We start from the raw sequence: 23,989 nt of genomic DNA on the forward strand, positions 1-23,989 counted from the left end.
AAGATCTAAACTGAGAGCATCATGGTCATGGGAGACGGTGAAAGGGGAGAGGGGAGGAAGGGAGGTGAGTGGAGAAAAAAATGTATCACTCCATAAAAACAATTAAAAATAATGCGTTGAACATCTCTTGCCTCTTTCTTTCCTGTTTCACAACCACTAAGAAGGAATTGGTTCACTTGGTTAGTGTGTAGTTTCTTTTTTTTTTTTTTCTTTTTTTTTTTTTTTTTTGGTTTTTTCGAGACAGGGTTTCTCTGTGGTTTTTTTGGAACCTGTCCTGGAACTAGCTCTTGTAGACCAGGCTGGTCTCGAACTCACAGAGATCCTCCTGCCTCTGCCTCCCAAGTGCGGGGATTAAAGGTGTGCGCCACCACCGCCCGGCTAGTGTGTAGTTTCTGACTGGACACCTAGCCATTGTTTTTGGACGAAAACTTCTCTAGTGTCTTAGCAAATTTGAATGTGCCTCATGCGGTCCCTGTTGTTTGTAGGAATCTACATTTGTTCTGTTTGTCACAAAGAAATACAACTTTGGGTGAGAAAAAACCCTACAGATAAAAGAGGCTCCAGTAAGAGACGTTTATGATTATAACATCGGGGAGCAAAATCATGTGTCAGGGTTGGTGAATGCAACGAAACGAATTTGCACCTCGGCCTTAAAATGTAATAGGATGCTCTAATAGACTGAATATTTATATTTAAAATTATTAGATCAGTTGTGTTTTTAACAAAAAGGAGGCAGTATTAGGATACAAGCAAGTCTGGAAAGGTGGAGGTGGTAAACTGGAATTAAAATCAGGTGTCAAAAGATGCTCAAAGAATCGCTGAGGCTTGAATGCAGAAACTCCATGGATTCTATTAAATCCAAAAGAAATAGGAAGGAGTGAGAGGCAACAGCAAAAGGAACAGTGGTTTACACTTCTCAAGACTCTCAACCACCTTGAAGGGTGAAATTGCACCAAGTACAATGATACTGTGTATGAAAATGTCGTGATGAAAGCCATTCTTTTTATAATATTATTTTATGTATTTGTGTGTGCCTACATGAGTCAGTGTGTAGCACAATGTGTGCACACTGGAACTAGAATTACAGCTGGTCATGAGCAAACTGACGTGGGTGCTGGGAACCCATCCCGGGTCCTCTGGAAGAGCAGCAATCACTCTTGACTTCTGAGCTGTTGTTAGTCCAGTGCTCCCATCATTATTTCAAAGAAAAAAATTAAAACTGAAAAGCATTAAAGGTTAACAAAATATACATTGAATAAGTAAAATCCACAGACTCATAATTAATGAAATGCCAAAATAGGAAAAACAGACCAACTAAAAACTTTAAAAGGATTAATATGTAGATTTCTTGATAATGGATCTCCAAAGAGGGGAAAACACTGTCAATTAATTCTAGGGGCTGGGAATGTAACTCAGTGGTAAAGTATGTGCTTGGCATGCCTGGGGTCCTGGGTTAAAATCACCAGTACTCCTAAAAGCTATAGCCAGCTAAATTAGGACTCTCATTGTTTTAAGAGAATATGTTTTTAAATGTTTCACCATTCAGAGACCTTTGCTGAAAGACTGACTAACCTGAACCGAGGGATGGTATGCAAGAAGTGGTGAGATACCAAATCATAAACCTGGCTGGGTGCTTACTGGCTTTGAAAGGAAAATGCTGACTTTTGTGAACCTGGGGATAATTTGTCCCCCTTTTTACTCCACTTGTGAGTCTACATACATTCCACTCTTCCTTCTAATCTAAGTTTTTATAGGAGGAGGCTTGAATGTGATGTCAATTACACTATGCTTAGGTAGGCAAATTTCCTTATATCTGGGGTTCAATAATCACCAATCCACAAATATATCAGACATTAATGTTTCTAGCAGCAAGGTATTTTTAATCTTCATTTCTCACTCTTCTGTTTCAACGTTTGAAAATTTGGGTAGGATTATAGCTAAAATAATATTTAGAAGGAATTTTCTTAAGGCTTCATATATATGAATTATAAAACATTGAACATTGTCTTAGGGTTTCTATTGCTATGATAAAACACCATGACCAAAAGCAACTTGGGAAGGAAAGTGTTTATTTTGCTTACACTTCCACATTTCAGTCTGTTATGAAAAGACGTCACACATCTCAGTCCATTATGAAAGGAAGTCAAGGCTGGAACCTGGAGGCAGGAGCTGATGAAGAGGCCATGAGGGGTGCTGCTTACTGCCATGCTCTTCAAGGCTTGCTCATTCTACTTTCCGTTACACCCCACCATCACCTGCCCAGGGGTGTCACCATGCACAATGGGCTAGGCGGTCTCACATCAATCACTGAAAAATGTACCACAGGCCAGTCTGGTGGGAGCATTTCCTTAATTGAGATTCCCTCTTTTCAAATGACTCTAGCTGTGTCGAATTGGCATGAGACCAACCAGCACATTAGTGAAGCAGACATTTAGCTGTAGGGATTAGGAAAGGGGAAAATAGACCCGGCTGAGGCAATAGCTCAGTTGCAGAATGCTTCTGAGCATGCGTGAGATCCTGGGTTCAATCCCCAATTGGCGAGAACAAAAAGAAACAGTAAAGAGCAGCTACAACAACAACAAAATGAAGATGTAAACATAAAGGCCAGAAAACCAAAAGCTGATTCTTTTAATAATAGTGATACGAACCAAGGAAATAACATGGGCAAAATTAAGAATGGAAAAAGATAAAAACGCTAAAGAGATTTGACCTGAATAAATCAATGTGTGCCAATGCAAAAGTGTAGATAGGTAAAATAGTAATTTTCAATAAAAATATGACTGCTGACTCAAAATAGTAAAAATATAGTCACTATATTTACTATATATATTTACTATATTTTTACTATATAGTAAATTATAGTCACTAAAATAATGTGCTGACTGGTGGTCATAAATCTTTGTCAGCGGAAAAGAGGAATCCCTTCTGATTCTCCAAAGCTACTGTGGAGTGTGAGCAGGAGCGGCCCCGGAGGCTCGTTGCATTTGATGCTTGGTTCCCAGTTGTTGGGGCTGTTGGAGGAGATGTGTCACTAGAGTTGGCTCTGAAGTTTCAAAGGCCCACACCGTTTCCAGTTAGCTTTCTGTGTCTTCCTCTTGTGGCTCAAGATGTATGCTTTCAGCTGCTGCTTCAGTGCCTGCCTTCCGTCATGCTCCCCACCATGACAATCATGGGCACTAATGCTCTGAAATGGAAGTCCCAAATAAACTCTTCTGTAAGTTGCTTTGGTCATTGTGTCTTATAAATTTTTAAAAAACTAAGAAAACTGGTCTTATCTTGATTAAGAAGAGTAAAGGAAGCAAAACAGTCCGTTTCAATTGTGAATTTAGATGGAAATGGTCTACATAATCAAGTCAAATGTGGCATATCTGAAAACAATCAATCATCTTTGTTTTTTTTGTTTTCATAAATCAATCATCTTTGGATAGCTGATTTATCTCAGGAATAGGAGGATGTTAGAGTCTTGGTACAGGAGAATTGTCTGTATTCTGTCAATCATGTTTTAAGTAAAAGCTGATTAGCCAGGCAGGAAGTATAGGTGGGTCAACCAGATAGAAAGGTCTTAGAGGCAGCACAAGTTATGTATGCCTGCGATTACAACCTAAATCCAGGTAAAACATTTCCTAAAAACTAAAACTTTTAAAACTTTTCCTGTTTTAACTTCTAAGTACTCATTTCCTCCTGTTAGCTATAAAGAGTGTGAACTCTTTGTTTCTGGCATCAGTGATTTCTTTTTAATATTTTAAGGGTTTTGTTGTTTTAAAGAGAAAGAAAAACTTAACACCTGAGGTTCCAAAGACATCATAGATAAAAAAATGGAATTTGTGATCCTAGGAGAGTTTCAAGGTTATCCAGGAACAAATCTAGCCAGTGATAGATCATCATCCCTGAGGACGATAGTGAGGCAACGAAGTAGTGGAAGCCACTGAGACTCAGAGTTCTGAAGGGCCGGAAGCACCCATTCCCTGTTCTGTGCGCGCACAGTCGGCTGGGAAGCCAAGTCGCGAGGTCTCCTAGGGAAGTGTTGAGTGGGACAGAGCATGCCTCCTGCAAACTCTGGACGAGAAAGGTTCTTTAAAAACACTGCAGTTGAGGCAAGAGTGACCTTCCAGTTGACTTGGTGTCGTTCCTGAAATGTACTTCGCATTCATTGTAGTAACAGCAAAAGCGATTGCCACACTTGCTGCTGTTGCCGTGACCACGGTGCTAATAGTGAAACGTCTGAGTAACTTAAGAAGGGGCACAAACAGGCACTCTGAGAGTTCTCAACATGCGGATAAAAACTCCGTGCCTGCTTCCAGGGTAGAACAGGAGGCACACGAAAACTTGGAGGGGAAGCAACAGGGCTTACACGAGGAACTGGAAAAGAAGGGTGAGCAGAAGCATGAAGAACTGGACCCTAAGGAAGAGGACACCAAGAAGGAGCTAGAGGAGAAAGAACGGAGTTCGCGCTGGAATGTGCACAGAAAGGAGCAGCCTTCGTAAGTGCAAAACTTGTCCAAGCGCACAGGCAGCACGCGGCCCACGGCGGCCTCTTTTCTGCAGCTCACTGGGCAACAGGTCAACGCCTAGAAGAAGGGCTTTCACGGCGATTGCACTCAAAGTCAGAGGCCAGGGCCGGGCGCAGCGGGGTGGCTGGGAGGCGGGCGTGGCAGGGGCACCGCATAATGGGCTCCACCTCACAAAGAGGCGGCCGGAGGCGCCTCGGGGCGAGCCGCACGTGAGCCCGTTGGGGCGACGAGGCCGGCAGGTGAGCGAGCAGGCCGCGGCTCTCGGGGACCGCGGGAGGATGGGGGCGGGCGGGCGGTGCTGAGGATTGCGACGCCGAGGCGAGGCGGGCGGCTGCGCTGAGAGCCGCGCTCCCGAGAGCCTCAGGCCGCCGTCGCCGCGCCCCCGCCCCCCACGCCGGTTGCCCGGAGACCGCTTGGCCTCGCCTGGCGTCGCGCGACCGCCCGCCCCGCCCGTCTCCGCGGCTCCGCGGCCTCCCCCTTTCCCAGTTCCTTCTGGAACCCGGCGCTGCGCAGCGAGCCGTTGCCGAGCGCTGACGGGAGCGGCCGAGGGCGAGGCCGCCGAGCCGCAGCCGACCGGAGGCTCGCGCCTCCCGGGGCCGAGCGCGCAGGCGCAGAGCGCAGTAACTGCCGGTTGGGGGCGGCGAACCGCAGTGGCGAGGAGGCTGCGGGCCCGGGCGGAGGCGGCGAGGCAGGCGCGGCGGCGCGGCGCAGGCGGGCGGCTCCACCTCCGCAGTTCCGACGCCCCTGCCCTAGATTCTCTGACTGACGGAGAGCGGGGCCTCTCCCTTACTTCTCTCAGGAGTCGCAGCGCCCGCGGTAGCGGCCCGCAGCGGGACGCGGTCCCCGCAGCCCGACCCGGAGGCGGGATGTCGGTGGTGGGCATTGACCTCGGCTTCCTCAACTGCTACGTCGCGGTGGCGAGGAGCGGCGGCATCGAGACCATCGCCAACGAGTACAGCGACAGGTGCACGCCGTAAGTGCCGCCCGCCCTCCGGGCTCGGGTGGGGTCCGGGACAGGTGCAGCGGCGGCAGCCGGGGGTGGGGGGGACCGCGGGCCGCCTCGCTCGCCCCCGCCGACCGCAGGCGCCCTTGACCCGCTAGAGCCCCGCTGCGTCCCTGGCACGAAGGAAGGACCCCGCTGGCCTGCGCGCCCTGGCCTGGGATGATCCCGTGCTAGCCAGGGGACAGCTCTGCGTGTCCCACTCCCCCCCCCCGCCCTCCCCCCAGCTCCCCGAGCGACAGCTTTCCCAGAAAAGTGACCCCTCGCTCTGCACGCTCAGAAAATGAATGGCAGTTATCCTAACCCTAGACGCGTTTGTTGTATTTCTTCAGCAGTCCGCCTGTTTCTAGGGGAGATGAGGTGTTGTCCTTGAGAATTTGAGGCCATCTGACCGGTTTCCGATGGGGTTAGGTTAACGGTGCATTCGCTGGGAGAGCCTGGGCAGTGGGAATCTGGGTCGAGCATGTTAATAATCCTGTCGATTAGAGATTGCTGGGGTCAGAGGCTGTGACCTAAAGTGTATTTCTGCAGAGTGAATGGGTGGTGAGTCAGAGGCGACTCTCCTGTATAAACAGGACTGTGGAGTGCTTCCATTATGAACTTGATGAAAGACTTTGTAGCGTTATGTCATGGAAACGTGGGAAGTTTATTGGCAACGAACACAACTAACACTTGCTTGTGAAAAACTCTTCTTGTGGGCTCCTGTAGCCTGTAATTTTATGAGGCAAATTCTGTTCCTGTACTTTTACGGAAAGGAAAAGATCCAGACTTAATTTTAAAGCAAACTAACGTTAGCCACGATCAGTGTTAAACCATCTTTAAATGCTGAGGTTACTATGATCCAGGAGTGGTTTAAGAATGTCAGTATGCAAACATGAATGCAAAAGAATATGATTATTTTCCAGATGTAGCCTGGAATGCTTTAGGCCTCCTTTTTTTCTAGATTGACCATCACCTCTCTGTTGAAATTCTAGATGTTTATATAATCAAATGTGGATATAAGTCAGGTAACCGCCATAATCCCAGGACCAATAATTTACTCAGGATTTATTCATTTATTAAGTGTATTATGAGAAAAACGTTATTCTTAAGCCTAGAAATATAGGTACATGAAAAGATAAAATTAAAAATTATAATTCTATCCAGAAATAAAACTTCTAGATGGTTCTATTTGTTTTTAAGATAGAAAGGGGAAAATAGATTGTTGTTCTGTTCACTAACTTCTCTGTAAAGTATTTCTGTCCCATCAGTTAGCATCAGTTTTAGTGTTTTTATAATCATTTTATTAGTTCATCCCAAGTTCTACCTTCATGTGTTTATATTTTATTTTTGCAAATAATGTTACAATAACTACCTTTTTGTTTCTTTTTACTTTGCGGGGTTGGGGTTGGGTTTTGGATTTGTTTTGTTTTGTTTTTGATAATTCACATTTACTGAATGATAAGCTAATATAGTTATTTTGCTTCTAAAAAAAAAAAACCCAGTGACTAGATTTGCTGCTTTGTTTTTTTAAATTAAGTTTGTTTAGGGGGCTATAAGGTTTGATGGTACAAATTAGAAAATAGCCAAACCTAAAACTGTTCTTAAAACAGTCAAGTTTTAATACAAGACAAAATAAAATGATTCTCCAGTCATTACGTTGATCTTATAGGTAAGGAATCTGACATTACATAATACAAATAAGTGGCATGAATTTATGATGTTTCCATGCCGTTGGTAGTCTTTTTAGTCTATGAGCATTATAAAACTTAATGATCATCACTGAGATCTGGTAGAATTTCATTTATAAAGGTATGTTGCAGATGGTAGTTTGCAAGTTTTCTAGCCAGGTATTCACAATTTAAAGAACCTTAAAATTGTGAATTTATGTTTGTGTTTGGAATGGGTGAATTTTAATTAAGACTATATCCTAAAATATTCTGCCTAATAATCTAATACTATGTATCTACAATCACTGATCAGTTTCTGCTTTTGTTTTTTGAGATAAGATTTTGAGTAAGTAGCCTGAAATGATCTTGGACTTGATCCTCCTGCTTCAGCCTCCCAAATGCTGAGATGAAAGGCATGCATTGCTATGTCTAATACCTGATCAGCTTAAGTATTTGTGTGATTTCTGTTAATGGCCTCAAGTTATAAGCTAACTTAACTTTCAATTTATGTTTAATAAGTATATTAAAAACTTACATTATTTTTCCATTTGTTAAAATATTTAATCCTTTTGGCCATAATAAAAGATTGGAAGTTCTTTGTTGTCATTAAACTATATATGTCTAAAGTTTATTTTTCGAAAAAACATGTTTGAGAGCCTATAGCATCAATATGCCATTCTGAGAACGATTCCTCCCTCTTTGTCTTCTACCGTAGCATTTTCCCCAGATGGTTAAGCAGTATTTGCGCTTCTCTTCTCTGAAGAGCTTCTCAAGTCCCTTTACTGATAAGCACTGAAAGTATCTTAAGAAAGCAATGTTTTCCCAAGCTAGTTTAGCATCTAAAGAATCATGTTTTACAGAAACGTCTTGAGATCTGTGCCAAGGCAGCGGTTCTCAGAGAGAAGTTACTTTGCCCAACTGTGGTTGTCACAGTTGAGAGTGGGAGTAGAAAGGGTACTATTAGCATCTTGTGGGAAGAGGCCAGCGGACTCAACTGTCACCGTGCACACCACAGCCCCATTCGCTCAACAGAAGGAGCATCTGGCCCGGAATATCAGGATTGCCGTGGTTGAGAAACTCTGCTTTCTGGACACCCTGACACTGTAGTTGAAACAAACACATTGTTTAGCCAAAGTGGCAACATGAGAAGAGAGTCATAACGGCTCTCTAAGGAAGTGGAGATGGATGCTTGCTTGCTATCTCTCTCGTGTCATTATTCATCTGGCAGCAACACAGTGGCCGCAGAAGGCCAAGAATGCTGTGATGTAGCCTAGGAAGGGAAAAGAAAAAGTAGGGATATTTTTAAAGCTTATGTGGAAAAATTGAGAGGAGCAGCCAGATGTAGAGATGGCTGAATTCAAAGTCCAGTGGGCCTCAGTGTGATAGGTCAGCGCTTAGCAAGCCATGCTCTGAGATACAACCTTTGTTTCGTATTATCCATCACCATACATTGTTCTCTCCATTACTCGGAAACTTAATGAATTTGATTACTGCATGCAAACATTTCAATTTATAATTGGGTTGTTGAGGCCCTATATAGTCTGACCTGGATACTATCTTAATCAAACCCAACTATGAAACTAACCAAGTTGCATTCTTCCTAATTACCCTTAGGATCCATATTCCTGGTCTTTCAGAAAGTGTCCTTCCTGTTCACCAGGCAGTGCTCCTGGCCAGAGCAGTAGAACTTTCATATATATATTTGTTCTCTGTATAGTTTTTTATATCTCCTAGCTACATGCGAGTGTACTAACCTGAAATGTGACTAGTTTTGAGGCACAGAATTTTGTTATTTTAATTTAAATTTTATCTCCCATATGTGAGCATTGGCTGCCACATTGAATGGTGCAATGAGGACAATGCCTCGTTCCCTCACAGATCTCACATTTGGTCTAGAGATTCAGCTGGAGAATAAATTGTATTAGATGGTAATTATACTATGGAGGAAGTGGGATTTTAGATGCTAGGAGATGTTTAGGTTGGGAGGATCAGGAATGCTGTTTGTATGGGACTGTCAGGGAAAAGTGTCAACCTAGGAACGTCTAAGGAAATTACTTGGCTCCAGATCCTAGTGGCTGGAGGACACAGCCTGCCCAGTGCTGGTGTTCTGGCAAGGGCCTCTGGCTGTGTCACAAAGGGGACATGCTGTATGTGGAGGGGGCCTGACATGCTTCTGTAAAATGGGCACTGATTTTCTGAGTTTGGTGCCCCATGATCTGGCTCCTAGGTACTACATCTCAGAGGTCTGCCATCTCGGTGTCATTATATTTGGGATCAGGTTTTTAGCATATGAACCTTTATAGGGAAACCATATCTAACTTGAGCACCTGTGACAATACGGTATTGGTGCCAAAACTGTTTTTCAATTCTAATGGCCTGGAACATCAGTTTGCACAAGACAGCTATAAATTAAATGCTTTTTATCTCTTTTCAAGTCTTAATTTAGAAGTTGCTTTTCCTGTGATGTGCCAGGCTTTGTTGGCTCCCATGGGAAGCCTTACCCTCTCTGAGGAGTGGATAGCGGGTGGGGTGGATGGAAGGTAGGGGAAGTAGAAGGAGGGAGGGAGTGAGAACTGGGATTGGTACGTAAAATGAGAAAAGAATTTTTTTTAAAAAAATATAAATTAATATTAAAAAGAATTTTTTCTAGACTCTATTATATGGAGGTGATTGTTCTTTTTCATAATGGTATGTGTTCTGTTGAATTTTTCAACAAATTTTAAATTATTCAAGGATAGAGAATAGCTTATGTATGTACAGTATTTATTTATTGAATAGTTTCTTGTAGTTAAAACTTAAACCTGGAAATATTTTCTTCAATCACGTGATAAAAAATGTTAGTCTTATGTGACATGTAAAATGTAGTGATTAAAATAGCAACAAGTGCCAGGCGATGGTGGCACACGCCTTTAATCCCAGCACTTGGGAGGCAGAGGCAGAGGCAGGCGGATCTCTGTGAGTTTGAGACCAGCCTAGTCTACAGAGCAAGAACCAGGACAGGCTCCAAAGCCACAGAGAAACCCTGTCTCAAAAAACAAACAAACAAAAATAGCAACAAGTATTTGTATTTTTATTGTGCTGATGTGGGATTCCCATCTGTAACCTGTGAATATGTTTTATCACCATTGGTTAATAAAGAAGCTGCTTGGGCCTATGACAATGCAGAACAGAGCAAGACAGGAATTCCAAGTAGAGATAGGGGAAAAGGTATGTGGAGTCAAGGGGAAGCCTTGTAGCCACTGAAAGAGACAGATGCCAGACACAGGACAGAACCTTACCAGTAGGCCACAACGACGTGGCGATACACAGATTAGTAAAATGGGTTAATTTAAGATATAAGAGCTAGTTAGAAATACACTTAAGCCAACAGTGTTGCAATTAATATAGTTCCAGTGTGATTATTTCGGGTCTGGGTGGCCAGAAAATGAACAAGCAACCTCCAACTACATTGTGCCAGGTGTCGACAGCATTTCTTCACACCTGCGTTCACTCCCGGTCCTCACATCACCTGAGGAGCAGGTGTTGTCAGCACTCTCACATATGGAAACTGAAGCAGATGATGCTTGTGTGACTCAGAGTGGAAATCCGAGCAGCCTTACCTTACTAAATATGGTTACTTTTGAATAGGACTCAGGCCATTAGAATTTGAAAAACAGTTTTGGCACCAATATCATATTGTCAAATATTAACACAGTTTTTTAAATTCTAAAATTTTTATCATTATTCTGTTATTATAAAGTTTAGAGATATGTAAAGTTTTTATTTCTACTACCTGATTTTAAAATAATGATCGTTTTTAACTATTTTAAATTTACTTTTGTATAAAAAGAATCATATAAACAGTGTACCAGATAAACAGTGGAACTCTTGTTTTAATCTTATTCAGGGCCTGTATATCTTTGGGATCCAGAACTCGAGCCATTGGAAATGCAGCTAAGAGCCAGGTATGTTGCTAGTGTGGCTGTTTTACTTGGAGAGAAAGTTAACTACATGGTGGTTGACTACCATAGCACATAATTGAGAATTACAAGTAGGGCAGAGTCTACACCTTTTATTGTGTCAGACACACTTTGCTGGGTGTGGTGGCTCATCCCTGTAATCCCAGCTCTTGAGGCAGTATGATTAAGAGTTAAAGGCCAGCATAAGCTGCATGAGATACTGTTTCCAAAACAAAGCAAAGAAAATGCAGGGTGGGGTGTAGCAGGAGGAGGAGGAGGAGAAATAAATTTGCTTTAAGTTATAGAATAATTTTTTATTTTATTTCTTTAAGAATTGTAAAGTTGGATGTCCTACTATGGTCACTTCTCTAAGGGGTGGTCTTCTGAATACTTCCGTGACTAGTAAGCAGTGTTCTTAGTAAAAGAAGGTGGGGGGAGCAAAGGAGAAAATTTCCAGCGTGGCTTAATGTGGATCGTGAAATTTAAGTATATCTCTAGACTTCTGAAATGCTTATGAATAGGATATTAAAGCTTGCCTGTTTGCCCACTAGCGTGTTGGCTTTATATTGTTTTACTTTTCCTTTATTTTCCTAATCCAAAGTCCTTGGTAGTTATTTCATATATTTTATGTATAGCTGGGTCTTTTCTTCCTGTTCTCATGTCTGTAAACCTAGCACTAAGGAGGCTGAGTTACGCTGATCAGGAATTCAAGGCTGATCTCAAGTGAGTTTAAAGCCTGATCTATGTGACATCCTGTTTCAGAAAAATCAATTATTTAATGTGCCATTATTTCCTCTTGACTTTGTGGGAATTATTTACTCATTAATTTAAAAACTTTTGCTCAAAAATTTGAAAGAATGTCATTTAATTCTGCTTTATATGTGAAAGTGTTTTATGTTTTCTACATTCATATTATATATAAAAGTTAATTATTGCGAAAATAGCTCCTTTATTAGCTTTAGACCTCACATTTTGGTGTTTTTAAGAGTTACTTTTTCTGTGTGTGTATCTGTGTGTTTGTGCATGTAGAGGTGTGGGGCAGTGCACACAAGGCCAGCAGAGAGTGGTGGAGGCATTGGAGCTGGAGTCGTAGGCCTTGCCCACCACCTGATGTCAGAGCTGGGATCCAAACTCAGGTCTTCGTGACTGAGCAGCAAGGTCTCTCAGCCTCTGAGCCATCTTTCAAGCACGATCATATTTTGAGTGCTGTAATATTAGCAGAAATAATCTTTATTTAAAGCAGTCTGTACTATTATTAATCGCCCATGAGTTAAATTGGCTGAGCACCCCTATGCATTCATCCCATGAGGGAAGTTCCAGATCCATTTGAAGGTCACTAAGAAAGCAAATACTGCATCTAAGTAGCAGTATATAGTTTGAACAAAACATTAGCTTGTCAAAATACTAGTCATTTACAGTTAAGACTGTTGCTTAGCACTATGCCTCATGGGAGGGATTTTAAATATTGATCTGGGGTGATTCTTATCAATGGGAGCAATATATAAGACATCTCTCAAGAAAACAGCCACTGAGAAGAAAGGAAAATAAATGATTTGAAAACAATTTAAATAAAAACATAAAAAATAGGGAAAGGTTTGGAGAAATGGCTCAGCAGCTAAGAGCACACACTGCTCTTGCAGAGGACCAGAGTCAGCTTCCCAGCACTACCAGTAACTCCATCTCCAGGAGATCAGAGTTCCCCTTCTGGCCTCTAAGAGACCTGTGCTCATAGACACCCACACCCCCTACATGCACATAATTCAAAATAAAGTATTTTTAAGTGAAAGGAAAACACAACATCAAACAAAATAATTTACTTCATAGAAAGTGCTGAGAATGGGCTGGAAAGATGGCACAGTGGTTAAGAATACTGGCTGCTCCTCTGTTCCAGAGGACACAGGTTTGGTTCCAGCACCCATGTGGTGCTTCATATGGAGCTGTAATTCCAGCTCCAGAGATTTGATACCTTCTTCTGACCTTATGAGGCACCAGACATCCAAGTAGTGTACAGACATACATGTAGGCACAATACCCATACACCTAAAATTTTTTCAAAGTGCTGAAAACAGAAATGATTTGTCAATAGATTTTCACCATATTGTTTGGAAAGTTTCAAAAGGTTTTATACTGTCTCTTTCACTAATTTCTAGGAAAAGAAGAGACTGCAAAGATAACACTTAAGATACATGCATGCTCAACTATAACTTTCTAATTGGACAACAAGAGAATGAATTAAGTAAAATTCTGAACTTGAGTATACGAGAATAGGAATTTGGTGGTTTTAAGTATTAGATTATTACCTTATTTTGCCTCATTAACTAATTGATAAACTCACATGTCTATTGCCAACAGATAGTTACAAATGTAAGAAATACAATTCATGGCTTCAAAAAGCTTCATGGGCGATCATTTGATGACCCCATTGTGCAAACGGAGAGAGTCAGGCTTCCCTATGAACTGCAGAAGATGCCCAATGGAAGTGCAGGAGTTAAGGTGAGCTTTGTGTTTGCAAGAGTACAGCTGTGCCCTTAAAGGAAAGAACAATGTGAGAATGTTACTGTTATAACCTGAAGTATAACTTTGTTTCTCAGACCGTATATTTGAGCATCTATCTGTTCTGGCTAATTTATTGTCAATTGTCACAACTTATGGAAAGGGGGATCTTAAATTGAGAACGTGCCTCAATTATTGGCCTACAGGTAAGTCTGTAATACAGTCTTCTTAGTTAAAGAAGTGAGAGGATCTAGCCTGGTGTGGTTGTGCCACCTTGGGCAGATAGGGGTCCTGGGGCATAAGAAAACAAGTTGTGTAATTCATGAGGAAGAGAAAGCCAGTAAACAACGTTTTCCTCCGTGGCCTCTGCATCAATTCCTGCCTCCATGTTCCTGCTCTGACTTCCCGGGATGATGGACTACATCTGTAAGATGAATAGACCCTTTCCTCTCCAAGTTGGTTCAGTCATGGTGTTTTATCATAAATTGGGACAACACCTGCATGATGGTCAAGTTTGTAGTAATTTTAGTGAATGCAAAACATTCTGTTGTAGATAGTAACTTTTAAAAACAGTTATTTTGTGTGAAATAAGAAGTGACTATCACTGGGAGAAGGCCAGTAGATGAGACTGGTTGAGAGTAAAGCAGAGCCATGTGCAACTTAGAAGAGTACACCTCCAAAGTAGTAGAGCTGCCAGCAGGTTGTCAGCTTTACAAGAATCTTGTAATATTTAGAAGTGAAGTGGTAAAGCAAACTTTCTTCTAAGAAATGGGGTCTAGAAATTGGTCAGCACAAATGAGTGAGATACTATAAAACACAGTCAGTGTATGGCTCAACAATTCTACTCCTTACAAACCCCAGAGTTGAAAATATGTCCACAAAATTTCTATACATGAATGTTCATAATATTAACGGTGTGATTTGTAGAAATAAAGTTGTCCATTATGATGAAATACACCTATATAGTAAAATAGCATGCAATCTTAAGAGAAAGTACTGATACATGCCACACTGTATAAGAACATCAAAAACACTAAGTAAAGGAACCCCAGTACAAAAGTCCACATAATTTAGTAGATTCTTATTTGCAGTATCCCAGAGTCAGTAAATTCATATGGACAGAAAAATTAGTGACTGCCAAGGGCTAAGAGGAAGAGGGAATGGGACATATAGCTAACAACCATGAGGAGGTTTCTGGTGTGGTGATGAAAATATTGTACAAGTAGAAAGTGGAGATCTATGCACAATTTTGTCGCCCTCTTAAAAGTATACTCCCTGGAACTTTATGCTATGTGACTGTGTCTCCCTAAAGCTATTTTGAATAACTCTGAGCTTGATGTGTCCATGCTATGGATATGCCTGTATTTCTAGTTTTAGAAGAGGAATATGACTAGAGAGGATAGCATGCTTTAATAAAGAGAAAGAAACTGTTGAGATAGTTCATGGATGCCCCATCAGAGGTTAAAGACTTTAAGCCATACTTTGGTGTAATGTGGAAGGTCAAGGTTTGTTAAGTGGAGCTGGATAATGAGCTATGTTAGCAATAACAGAGGAAAATGAAGTCAGATATTGGTTAGGTTTTCATGACCACCTAACAGCCTTAACTATTAGAGATTAAAATTTAAGCTCATTAAAATATTTTGATTTTACTCTTTAAAACAAAGCAAAACTGTTGAGGATTTATTTAGCTCAGTAGTCAAATACTTGTCTCACAAGCACAAAGGCCTGAGTTTGGTTCCCAGCACTGGGGAAAAAAAAATCACACATGCAAAATAGATTGTGTGAATAGGCTGAGGAGAGTATGGGTTTTTGTTTGTTTTGTTTTTGTTTTTTGAGACAGGGTTTTTCCATAGCTTTGAAACCTGTCCTGGAACTAGCTCTTGTAGATCAGGCTAGCCTCAAACTCACAGATATCTACCTGCCTCTGCCTCCCGAGTGCTGGGATTAAAAGTGTGCACCACCACCACCCATCTGAGAACTAAATTTTTAAAAGAAAACTAATTTTCTTTTTTTTAAAGATTTATTTATTCATTTATTATGTATACAGTGTTCTGTCTGCATGTGCATCTGCAGACCAGAAGAGGGCACCAGATCTCATTACAGATGGTTGTGAGGCACCATGTGGTTGCTGGGAATTGAACTCAGGACCTCTGGAAGAGCAGTCCGTGCTCTTAACCTCTAAGCCATCTCTCCAGCCCCAAGAAAACTAATTTTCAAGCAATAAAATTTTGTATATTCGTACTGAGTGGCTATTTGATAGTTAAAGGCTTTGAAAGTGTCAGTTCTGTGTTCCACTGTCTCCCTCTTTGGAAGCTGAGGACTGCTGGTCAGCTCTCTTTATTTTCTTCACTTGCTTTTTTTTTTTTTTTTTTTTTACAGATTTTCTTGAATGTACTTAATACTTATTTCATCTAACCTTCAAATACCCTTATACAAAGAAGTACTGAGCACCTCATCAGCCTATTACTGTAGGACAATGTGGTTTGGTTCACTGTCTTCAGTGTAATTCATTCCTCTGTACCCCTTAGTTTAGAGGCAGCGATTCAGTAGCATTTGTTGTGTGTTTCTACATGGATTGGAAAAAAAAAACAATTTTAGTGTATCATTAGATATATATTGATTTTTATGTATTTACACATCCAAATATATTGCTAGGCTTGAGAAAATTTTCCAGAATTATTTCAAAGGTTGGTGTCATGGAATAAAGCTGTACTCTGGGATCTATAGGTAAAGAATATAGGCTTATATTGGGTGAATTGAACATCCTTGTCTTGCCAGGCAAGGTGGTGCACATCTTTAATCCCAGCACTCAGGAGGCAGAGACAGGCAGATCTCTGAGTTTGAGGCCAGCCTAGACTAGGAGCAAGTTCCAGGATAGCCAGGGCTACACAGAGAAATCCTATCTCAAACAGCAACAAAGCACTTGTTTTATGCAAGTTCTTCAGATCACTTTGTATTATATTTCATAGGTATTGGTATTTTGCCTGAGGTATGTCTGTATGCATGCCTGTTGCCTTCAGAGGCCAGATTCCCTGAGGCAGAGTGCTATAGATAGTTGGAATCTTAGCTACCTCTCCAGCCCTGTTCTGCGTTGCTTTTAAATACATCATAAAGGTTAAATTACTTTCAAATACAGGTTCTTGCTCAAACTACTCTTATATTACTAAATACAACCCAGTCAATAAAGTGTAGCCGATATCTAGTCTCCATTAATCTTTAAATTTTATGCCTAATCCAAGTCCGACAGTGGTAGCACATGCCTTTAATCCCAATACTAAGGAGGCAGAGGCAGGTGGATCTCTGTGAGTTCACTGTAACACAGAGAAACACTGTCTTGGAAAAATATATATATGTATATATGTGTGTAATATATATATACATATATATATATATTCCATGCATGTTCCTAGGAACTTTAGTGTAAGAACACTATTCATTGTTTTTATTGAGCTATACATTTTTCACCATTCTCCCCTTCCTCCCTTCTCCCCTTCTACCCTCTCCCATGATCCCCATGTTCCCAATTTACTCAGGAGATCTTTTATTTTTCTCCTTCCTATGTAGATTCATATATGTCTCTCTTAGGGTCATCTTTGTTGTTTAGGTTGTCTGGGGTTGTGGACTGTAGGCTGGTTTTTCTTTGCTTTATGTCTAGAAGCTACTTATGAGTGAGTACATATTTGTCTTTCTGGGTCTGGGTTACCTCACTCAATATAGTTTTTTCTACATCCATCTATTTGCCTGTAAATTTCAAGATAACTTTTTTTATTTTTTTTATTGAGAAAAGGAAAAAAAGTTTCCGCCTCCTCCCAGCCTCCCATTTCCCTCCCACTCCTCCCACCCTACTCCCCCTCTCCTCACTCCTCTCCCCCTCCCTCTCCAGTACAAAGAGCAGTCAGGGTTCCCTGCCCTGTGGAAAGTCCAAGGTCCTCCCCCCTCCGTCCATGTCTAGGAAGGTGTCAAGATAACATTTTTTAACCACTGTATAGTACTCTATTGTGTAAATTGCCACATTTTCTTTATCTATTCTTCAGTTGAGTGGCATCTAGGTTGTTTCCAGAGTCTGGCTATTGTGAATAATGCTGCTGTGAACATAGCTGAGCACATGTCCTTGTGGTATGATTGAGCTTTAGTTGTATACCCAACAGCAGTATTGCTAGGTCTTGAGGTAGATTGTTTCCTAATTTTTTTGAGAAATTGCCATAAGCAGCTGTTTAAGTTTTCACTCCCACCCCTTACCTTACATCTTCTCCAGTATAAGCTGTCATCACTGTTTTTGATCTTGGCCATTCTGACTAATGGAAGATGGAACTTCAGAGTTGTTTTGATTTACATTTCTCTGATAGGTAAAGATATTGAGCATTTCCTTAAGTGTCTCTCAGCCATTTGAGATTCATCTGTTGAGAATTCTGTGTTTAGGTCTGTATTCCATTTTTAATTGAATTATTTGTTCTTTTAATGTCAAATTTCTTGATCTTCGTATATTTTGGAATCAGTCCTCTGTCCCATGTGGGTTTGGTAAAGATCTTCCGAATCTGTAGGCTGCTGTTTTGTCTTGTTGACCATGTCTTTTACTTTACAGAAGCTTCTCAGTTTCAGAAGGTCCAGTTTATTAATGTTGCTCTCAGTGTCTGTGCTACTGGGATTATATTTTGGAAGTGGACTCCTGTGCCAATGTGTTCAAGGCTACTTCCCACTTTCTCTTCTGTGAGGTTCAGTGTGGTTGTTTTTATGTTGAAGACTTTGATCTATTTGGACTTGAGTTTTGTGCGTGGTGATAGATATGAATCTATTTGCATTCTCTTGTATTTTGATACACAGTTATGCTAACACCATTTGTTGAATATGCTTTCTTTTTCTACTTTATATTTTTAGCTTCTTTGTCAAAAATCAGTGTTCATAGGTATATAGATTGATACAGATTAATAATTAGGATTCTTTACCTCTATTTCCATGGTGTTATTAATTTCCGCTTTTCAAAACCATGTGGCTGAAGCTTACGTGTTAAGTCCAGGAGTACTAATTTTTAAGAATTTTATCTTGTTGGGCACTGGTGGTGCATACCTCTAATCCCAGCACTTAGAAGGCAGATGCAGGTGGATCTCTGGGAGTTCAAGGCCAGCCTGGTCTACAAAGTGAGGTCCAGAACAGCCAGGACTGTTACACAGAAAAATATCCCAAGGGGAAAACAAAGAAAAGAATTTTATCTTTTTTCCTTCACTGTTTACGTCATACTTGGAAAATTAATGATAAAAATGAATGGACTTTTTTGTGGGTGAGGACTCACGAGTTTAGAACTCTCTCCAAAGTTATGTGCTTGTTGGTGTGGAGCTACACGTGAGACTGCTCCGTGCTGCTGGTGACCCTCTGTAAGGAATGGACCACTGTTTCCACTGCCGTGTGTGGTGTGCACACGCATTGTGTGAATAAGTGACTGAGTGTATCAATCTTGATTGTAGGTTCGGTACCTGGAGGAAGAGAGGCCCTTTGCAATTGAGCAAGTCACCGGAATGTTGTTGGCTAAACTTAAAGAGACCTCAGAAAATGCCCTGAAGAAGCCAGTGGCCGACTGTGTGATCTCGGTGAGCTCCAGGGTATTGACATCAAGAAAAAAAGGTTTTCTTTTTGTAATTTCTCTCTTTGGTCACAAAATAACTTACAGTGGCTTTACTTTTTTAAAAACCACCTCATTTCATAAAGTTTAGGTCGACTTTCCTAATAAGTCTGTTCTCATAATCAGTGAGCCTTCAAAAACCAGCGTGTGTTATATTTTCAGTGGCTGCTGACCCTGCCACTTATGAGTCTTCCTCAGGAACAAGTGAGATGGCTTAGGCACTGGCCCCCTGAGTTTGATCCCTAGGACCCACATGGTGAAGTCTGACTCGTGAGGATCATCCTCTGATTCTGCATGTGTGCTCTCTCCCACATGTGTACGCACACAAATCTGTACAAAGATAGATGCCAAATGCATGCAATTTTAAAAACTTAAAAATATAATCTTCCTAGTAGCATTTACTTCCCAATTTTAAATACTTTAATGTTTTAGGGAATAAATTAAAAATTCAAAGTTAGGGGTGTGAAGTTATAGGCAGGAATTTGAAATTATAGACTTCTGTCTCAGGGAAAAAAACAGGTATTCTTTAAGGATCCTTTTTAAAATTCTTAATAAAATATTTAATTATTTGCCATGGCTTATCTCTTAAATATCATTGAATATTGTTAGCTTCTTTTTATCATATATGTTTTTACTTAGTGTGATTAAAGTCGGGTACATAAGAATTAGAATATTAACTTTATAGTGAACTTAATTATTAAATATTTTCATTATTTAAATTTAACTGAAAGAAATGTAAGAGCTTAGTATTTTGCTTTGTAACCATTAGAAACAGCAGATAAGAGTGTTTACCATTAGCTAGGCACTGTGGTAATTTTATGTGTGTTAAGTCTCAGCTCCCCCACAAGGGTAGAGTATTGCCTCCTCATGTCCGTACTACAGAGAATCGAGTACTTCATTCCCAAGAGTGTGCTTGCAACTCCTCCTCATGGTGCCACTTGGAATGCATGTGTGAGAGTGGTACAGCTGTTAGGCCCGTCTCTCATGGCTGTCAGCATTATGAGGATTGCTCTACTGCTCTGTGGAGCTGTATCCATAGCAGCCATAAAAGTACTTGGTTCATAAATTGCCTCATGAATACTATACAAACCACATATATGGGGCTGGAGAAATGGCTCAGTGGTTAAGAGCATTGCCTGCTCTTCCAAAGGTCCTGAGTTCAATTCCCGGCAACCACATGGTGGCTCACAACCATCTGTAATGAGGTCTGGTGCCATCTTCTGGCCTGCAGGCATACACACAGACAGAATATTGTATAACATAACATAATAAATAAATATTAAAAAAAACCACATATATGAATTATAGATTTGTCAGGAGAAGAATACTAATGTACAGGACTATAAGCACATCTAACAGAACACAGTAAAAAAAAAACTTAAAATTTAAATTTAGGATGGGCATAGTGTCATGTGCCTTTAATCCCAGCACTCAGGAGGCAGAGGCAGATAAATCTCTGAGTTCAAGGTCAGACTGGTCTACTTAGTGAGTTCCAGGACAGGCAAGATACATAGTGAGAACCTGTCTAAATACATAAAACCAACAGCAAACAAAAGGCTTAAGTTGGAGGCTAGTGAGATATCTCTGAGTAAAGGCACTTGCCACTCAAACCTGATGATGTGCATTCAATCCTCTGACCTCATGTGAAGGGAGAAGGAAAGAACTGCTTCCACAAAGTTGTTCTTTGACCTCTAAATACATGTTGTGGCATTGCACAACCCCCACATACACATCATAGTAAAAGAAATATTAAGCGAGGTATTGTTACTCAATACTCATCCTGGCATTCTGAAAATTTGAGGCAGGAAGATTGCACATCAGGTCATGAAGGTGTTGAGGAATATTCTATATTAATATTTTCAATAGTTATCTTTAAAATTTTGGGGGCTAATATGGATGATGGTGGCACATGCCTTTAATCCTAGCATTTGGGAGGAACAGGCAGGTGGATTTCTGTGAGTTTGAGGCCATTGTAGTCTACAGAGCTAATTCTAGGACAGCCAGGAAACCCTGTTAAAAATTGGAGGTGAAGCCAGGTGGTGGTGGCGCATGCCTTTAATCCCAGCACTCGGGAGACAGAGGCAGGCAGATCTCTGTGAGTTCGAGACCAGCCTGGTCTACAAGAGCTAGTTCCAGGACAGGCTCCAAAACCACAGAGAAACCCTGTCGCGAAAAACCAAAAAAAAAAAAAAAAAAATTGGAGGTGGTGGTTAAATAAATAAATAAATTTTTGTACATTTTAAGCCCAAGGTTAACATTTTAGTATAAACACAATATCTTTTGATGGCTGCAAAATAGAGCCTTCATAACTTCCTGCAATATATATTTTCCCTCCTTAGAAATATAACCATTTTAAACAATTGGATTTCATCTTCTAGTTGTATATACATTCCACAGAAATGAAATTATGCTCATTTCATTGAAAAATGAAAAAAGCCGTGTGTGGGTGGGTGGGTGCATGCCTGTTTGTCTGTGTAGAGACAGTATGCATGCCACGCCATAGAGACCAAAAGAAGGCCTCAGATTTCCTGGAACTGGAGTTACAGGAAATTATGCTCTTCAAGAGTCGCATGTGCTCTTAGCCACTGAGCCATGCATGTCCTTTTTTAACATAATATACTATTCCATGACAGTGGAAATCGAGATGGTCTTAGGTACTCAGGATTCTATTATATGAGATATACTATATTACATATACTTAATTTCATTTTAATGGAGTCTTAGGGTTTTAATTTTTGTTATTAAAGATGGACTAGTATTTTATTTATTAACTTACTTTTTTTGAGACAGGCTCTTACTATGTAGCACTGGCTGACCTGGAATTAGCTATATAAAGAAGGCTGGCCTCAAACTCATAGAAATCCTCCTGTTTCTGCCTCCCAAGTGCTGGGTTTAAAGGAGTGTACCACCATGCCCAGGACCAGTATTTTAATAGTCTAATATATTCATCATGTTTTCAATACTGTGTCAGAATACTGTAGGCAGGCTAACTTTGTAAGGAAAACTGGTTTATTTATCCCATTAGCTTTTGGAAGCTGAATTTAATAATGGGAAACTATTAGTTTGTTTTGTGGTGAGGACATAACAGCATCATTGGCAAGAGTATGTATGAAGAAAAGACCAGATTGCCAAACAAGTGTCCAGACAGAAATGAGGTCTACCATCCCTTCCTAGATCATACCTCTCATTTCATCTAAGCACCTTCAACCACTGTCCACCTCCACAAAGTCACACTGAGGACCAGCACCCGAGTCCTCAGACAGCTGTCCAAACCACAGTAAGCAGACTAACACTGCTCCTTGAGGTAAACAGAACTGGGGATCCTACAATACTAATTAGATTTGTGTTCAAACTCCAGATCCCATCTGTGTGGTACAGAAACTGCCAGACTTAAGAACCTACACTAGTACTTTACATTGATTTAAAGTTGCGTGTTCCGCGGTTATTAGTAAAGTCTGTGGCACTGAGGCAGTAACTTGTGACTCTTCTTACCAGATCCCGAGCTTCTTCACTGATGCTGAGAGAAGGTCCGTGATGGCGGCAGCTCAGGTTGCAGGCCTAAATTGTCTGAGGCTGATGAATGAAACCACTGCAGGTTGGTATGGCCACTTGAAAACTACCATCAGAAAACAGCAGCTTTTCTCTCTACAGCTTTTTAAAACTCTGACATCATTTATAATTTGTTGCTTTGAATACAGAATTTTGACAGAGGTCGAATTCACATTTGATCTTAAAGAATGGCTACTGCTTTGACAACTGAGTAGGGAAAATAAAATGTTAAGTAATCTGTGAAAAGTTACTATAGGTTGAATCTATTTTACTGTATTGTATATTAGAATGCAGTATAAGCAAACATAACTTTGTCTTGTTTTCCAAAGGACAGCTATACAAGAATTAACCTATTGTTTGTTCTTATACAGTGGCGCTGGCATATGGAATTTATAAACAGGATCTTCCGTCATTAGATGAGAAACCAAGGAATGTTGTGTTTATTGACATGGGGCATTCTGCCTACCAGGTCTCTGTTTGTGCTTTTAACAAAGGAAAACTTAAAGTAAGTAACTCATTACTTTCTGTATATAACTTCAATGAGTAAGAGCATACTTTATGTAAAGAGCACACACCCTTAACAAGTGGGCTGAAGGTCTTATTCTGCCTCTTATGTTAAAAACATAGCCATTAGCAGGGCTGGAGAGATGGCTCAGCAGTTAAGAGTACTTGCTGTTCTTACAGAGGACCAAGTTCAGTTCCTAGCACCATGGGTGGTTCACAACTATGAGAAACTCCAGTTCCAATGGCTCTGAGGCCCTCTTCTGACTTCCAAAGACACACGGCATGCAAGTGGTGCACACATACACATGTAGGCAAAGCATTCATACACAAAAAGATCGAAAACTATTCGTTATACATCATACATATATACATATACATATATTCTTAACTTTTCTTGACCTTAGGTTCTCTTTACTATTAACAACGTCCTAGAAGTTGCCTTTTTCTTAAAAAAAAAAAAAAAAGTGAAGCAGAGAGTTTATAGAGTATGAGTAAAGGAGCTTCTGACAAGGACATGGGTGACCCAAAGGCTCTGCATTATCACAAAGTCCACTCAGCAGCATGGTGACTTGCAGAAGCTGCATCCCTGGAACTTCTGTGAGACCTGTAGGCTACGTGACCTGTGGAGCTTCTCCTAGGATTTTTGTATATGTAAAATTCTTGAAATATGTGGCATTTAGTAGTTTCTGTGTTATATGTCTTTGTTTTTGTGTTCATCTATCAAGTGTGCC

General features: G+C 40.7%; 1 protein-coding gene across 3 annotated transcripts in view; it reads left to right on the forward strand.

Annotated features, from left to right (window-relative positions):
• The first annotated feature begins 4,731 nt into the window (after positions 1–4,731).
• Hspa4l (heat shock protein family A (Hsp70) member 4 like) overlaps positions 4,732–23,989 on the forward strand; it is a 52,356-nt gene continuing 33,098 nt past the window's right edge. The window contains exons 1-7 of one of the 3 annotated variants that reach the window (XM_050138413.1): positions 4,732–4,750; positions 5,311–5,484; positions 11,047–11,104; positions 13,451–13,591; positions 19,051–19,173; positions 22,701–22,800; positions 23,126–23,259. In XM_050138413.1, coding sequence (XP_049994370.1) covers positions 5,378–5,484; positions 11,047–11,104; positions 13,451–13,591; positions 19,051–19,173; positions 22,701–22,800; positions 23,126–23,259 — 663 coding nt within the window. In that variant the 5' untranslated portion in view covers positions 4,732–4,750; positions 5,311–5,377. Of the gene's footprint in view, positions 4,751–5,010; positions 5,485–11,046; positions 11,105–13,450; positions 13,592–19,050; positions 19,174–22,700; positions 22,801–23,125; positions 23,260–23,989 lie in introns of those variants that run through there. The other 2 variants (XM_050138414.1, XM_050138412.1) reach the window with 2 other exon arrangements.

Source organism: Alexandromys fortis, unplaced genomic scaffold (assembly GCF_014885135.2).
Source record: "Alexandromys fortis isolate MF-2015 unplaced genomic scaffold, M_Fortis_MF-2015_v1.1 scaffold_15, whole genome shotgun sequence".
NCBI lineage: Eukaryota > Metazoa > Chordata > Mammalia > Rodentia > Cricetidae > Alexandromys > Alexandromys fortis.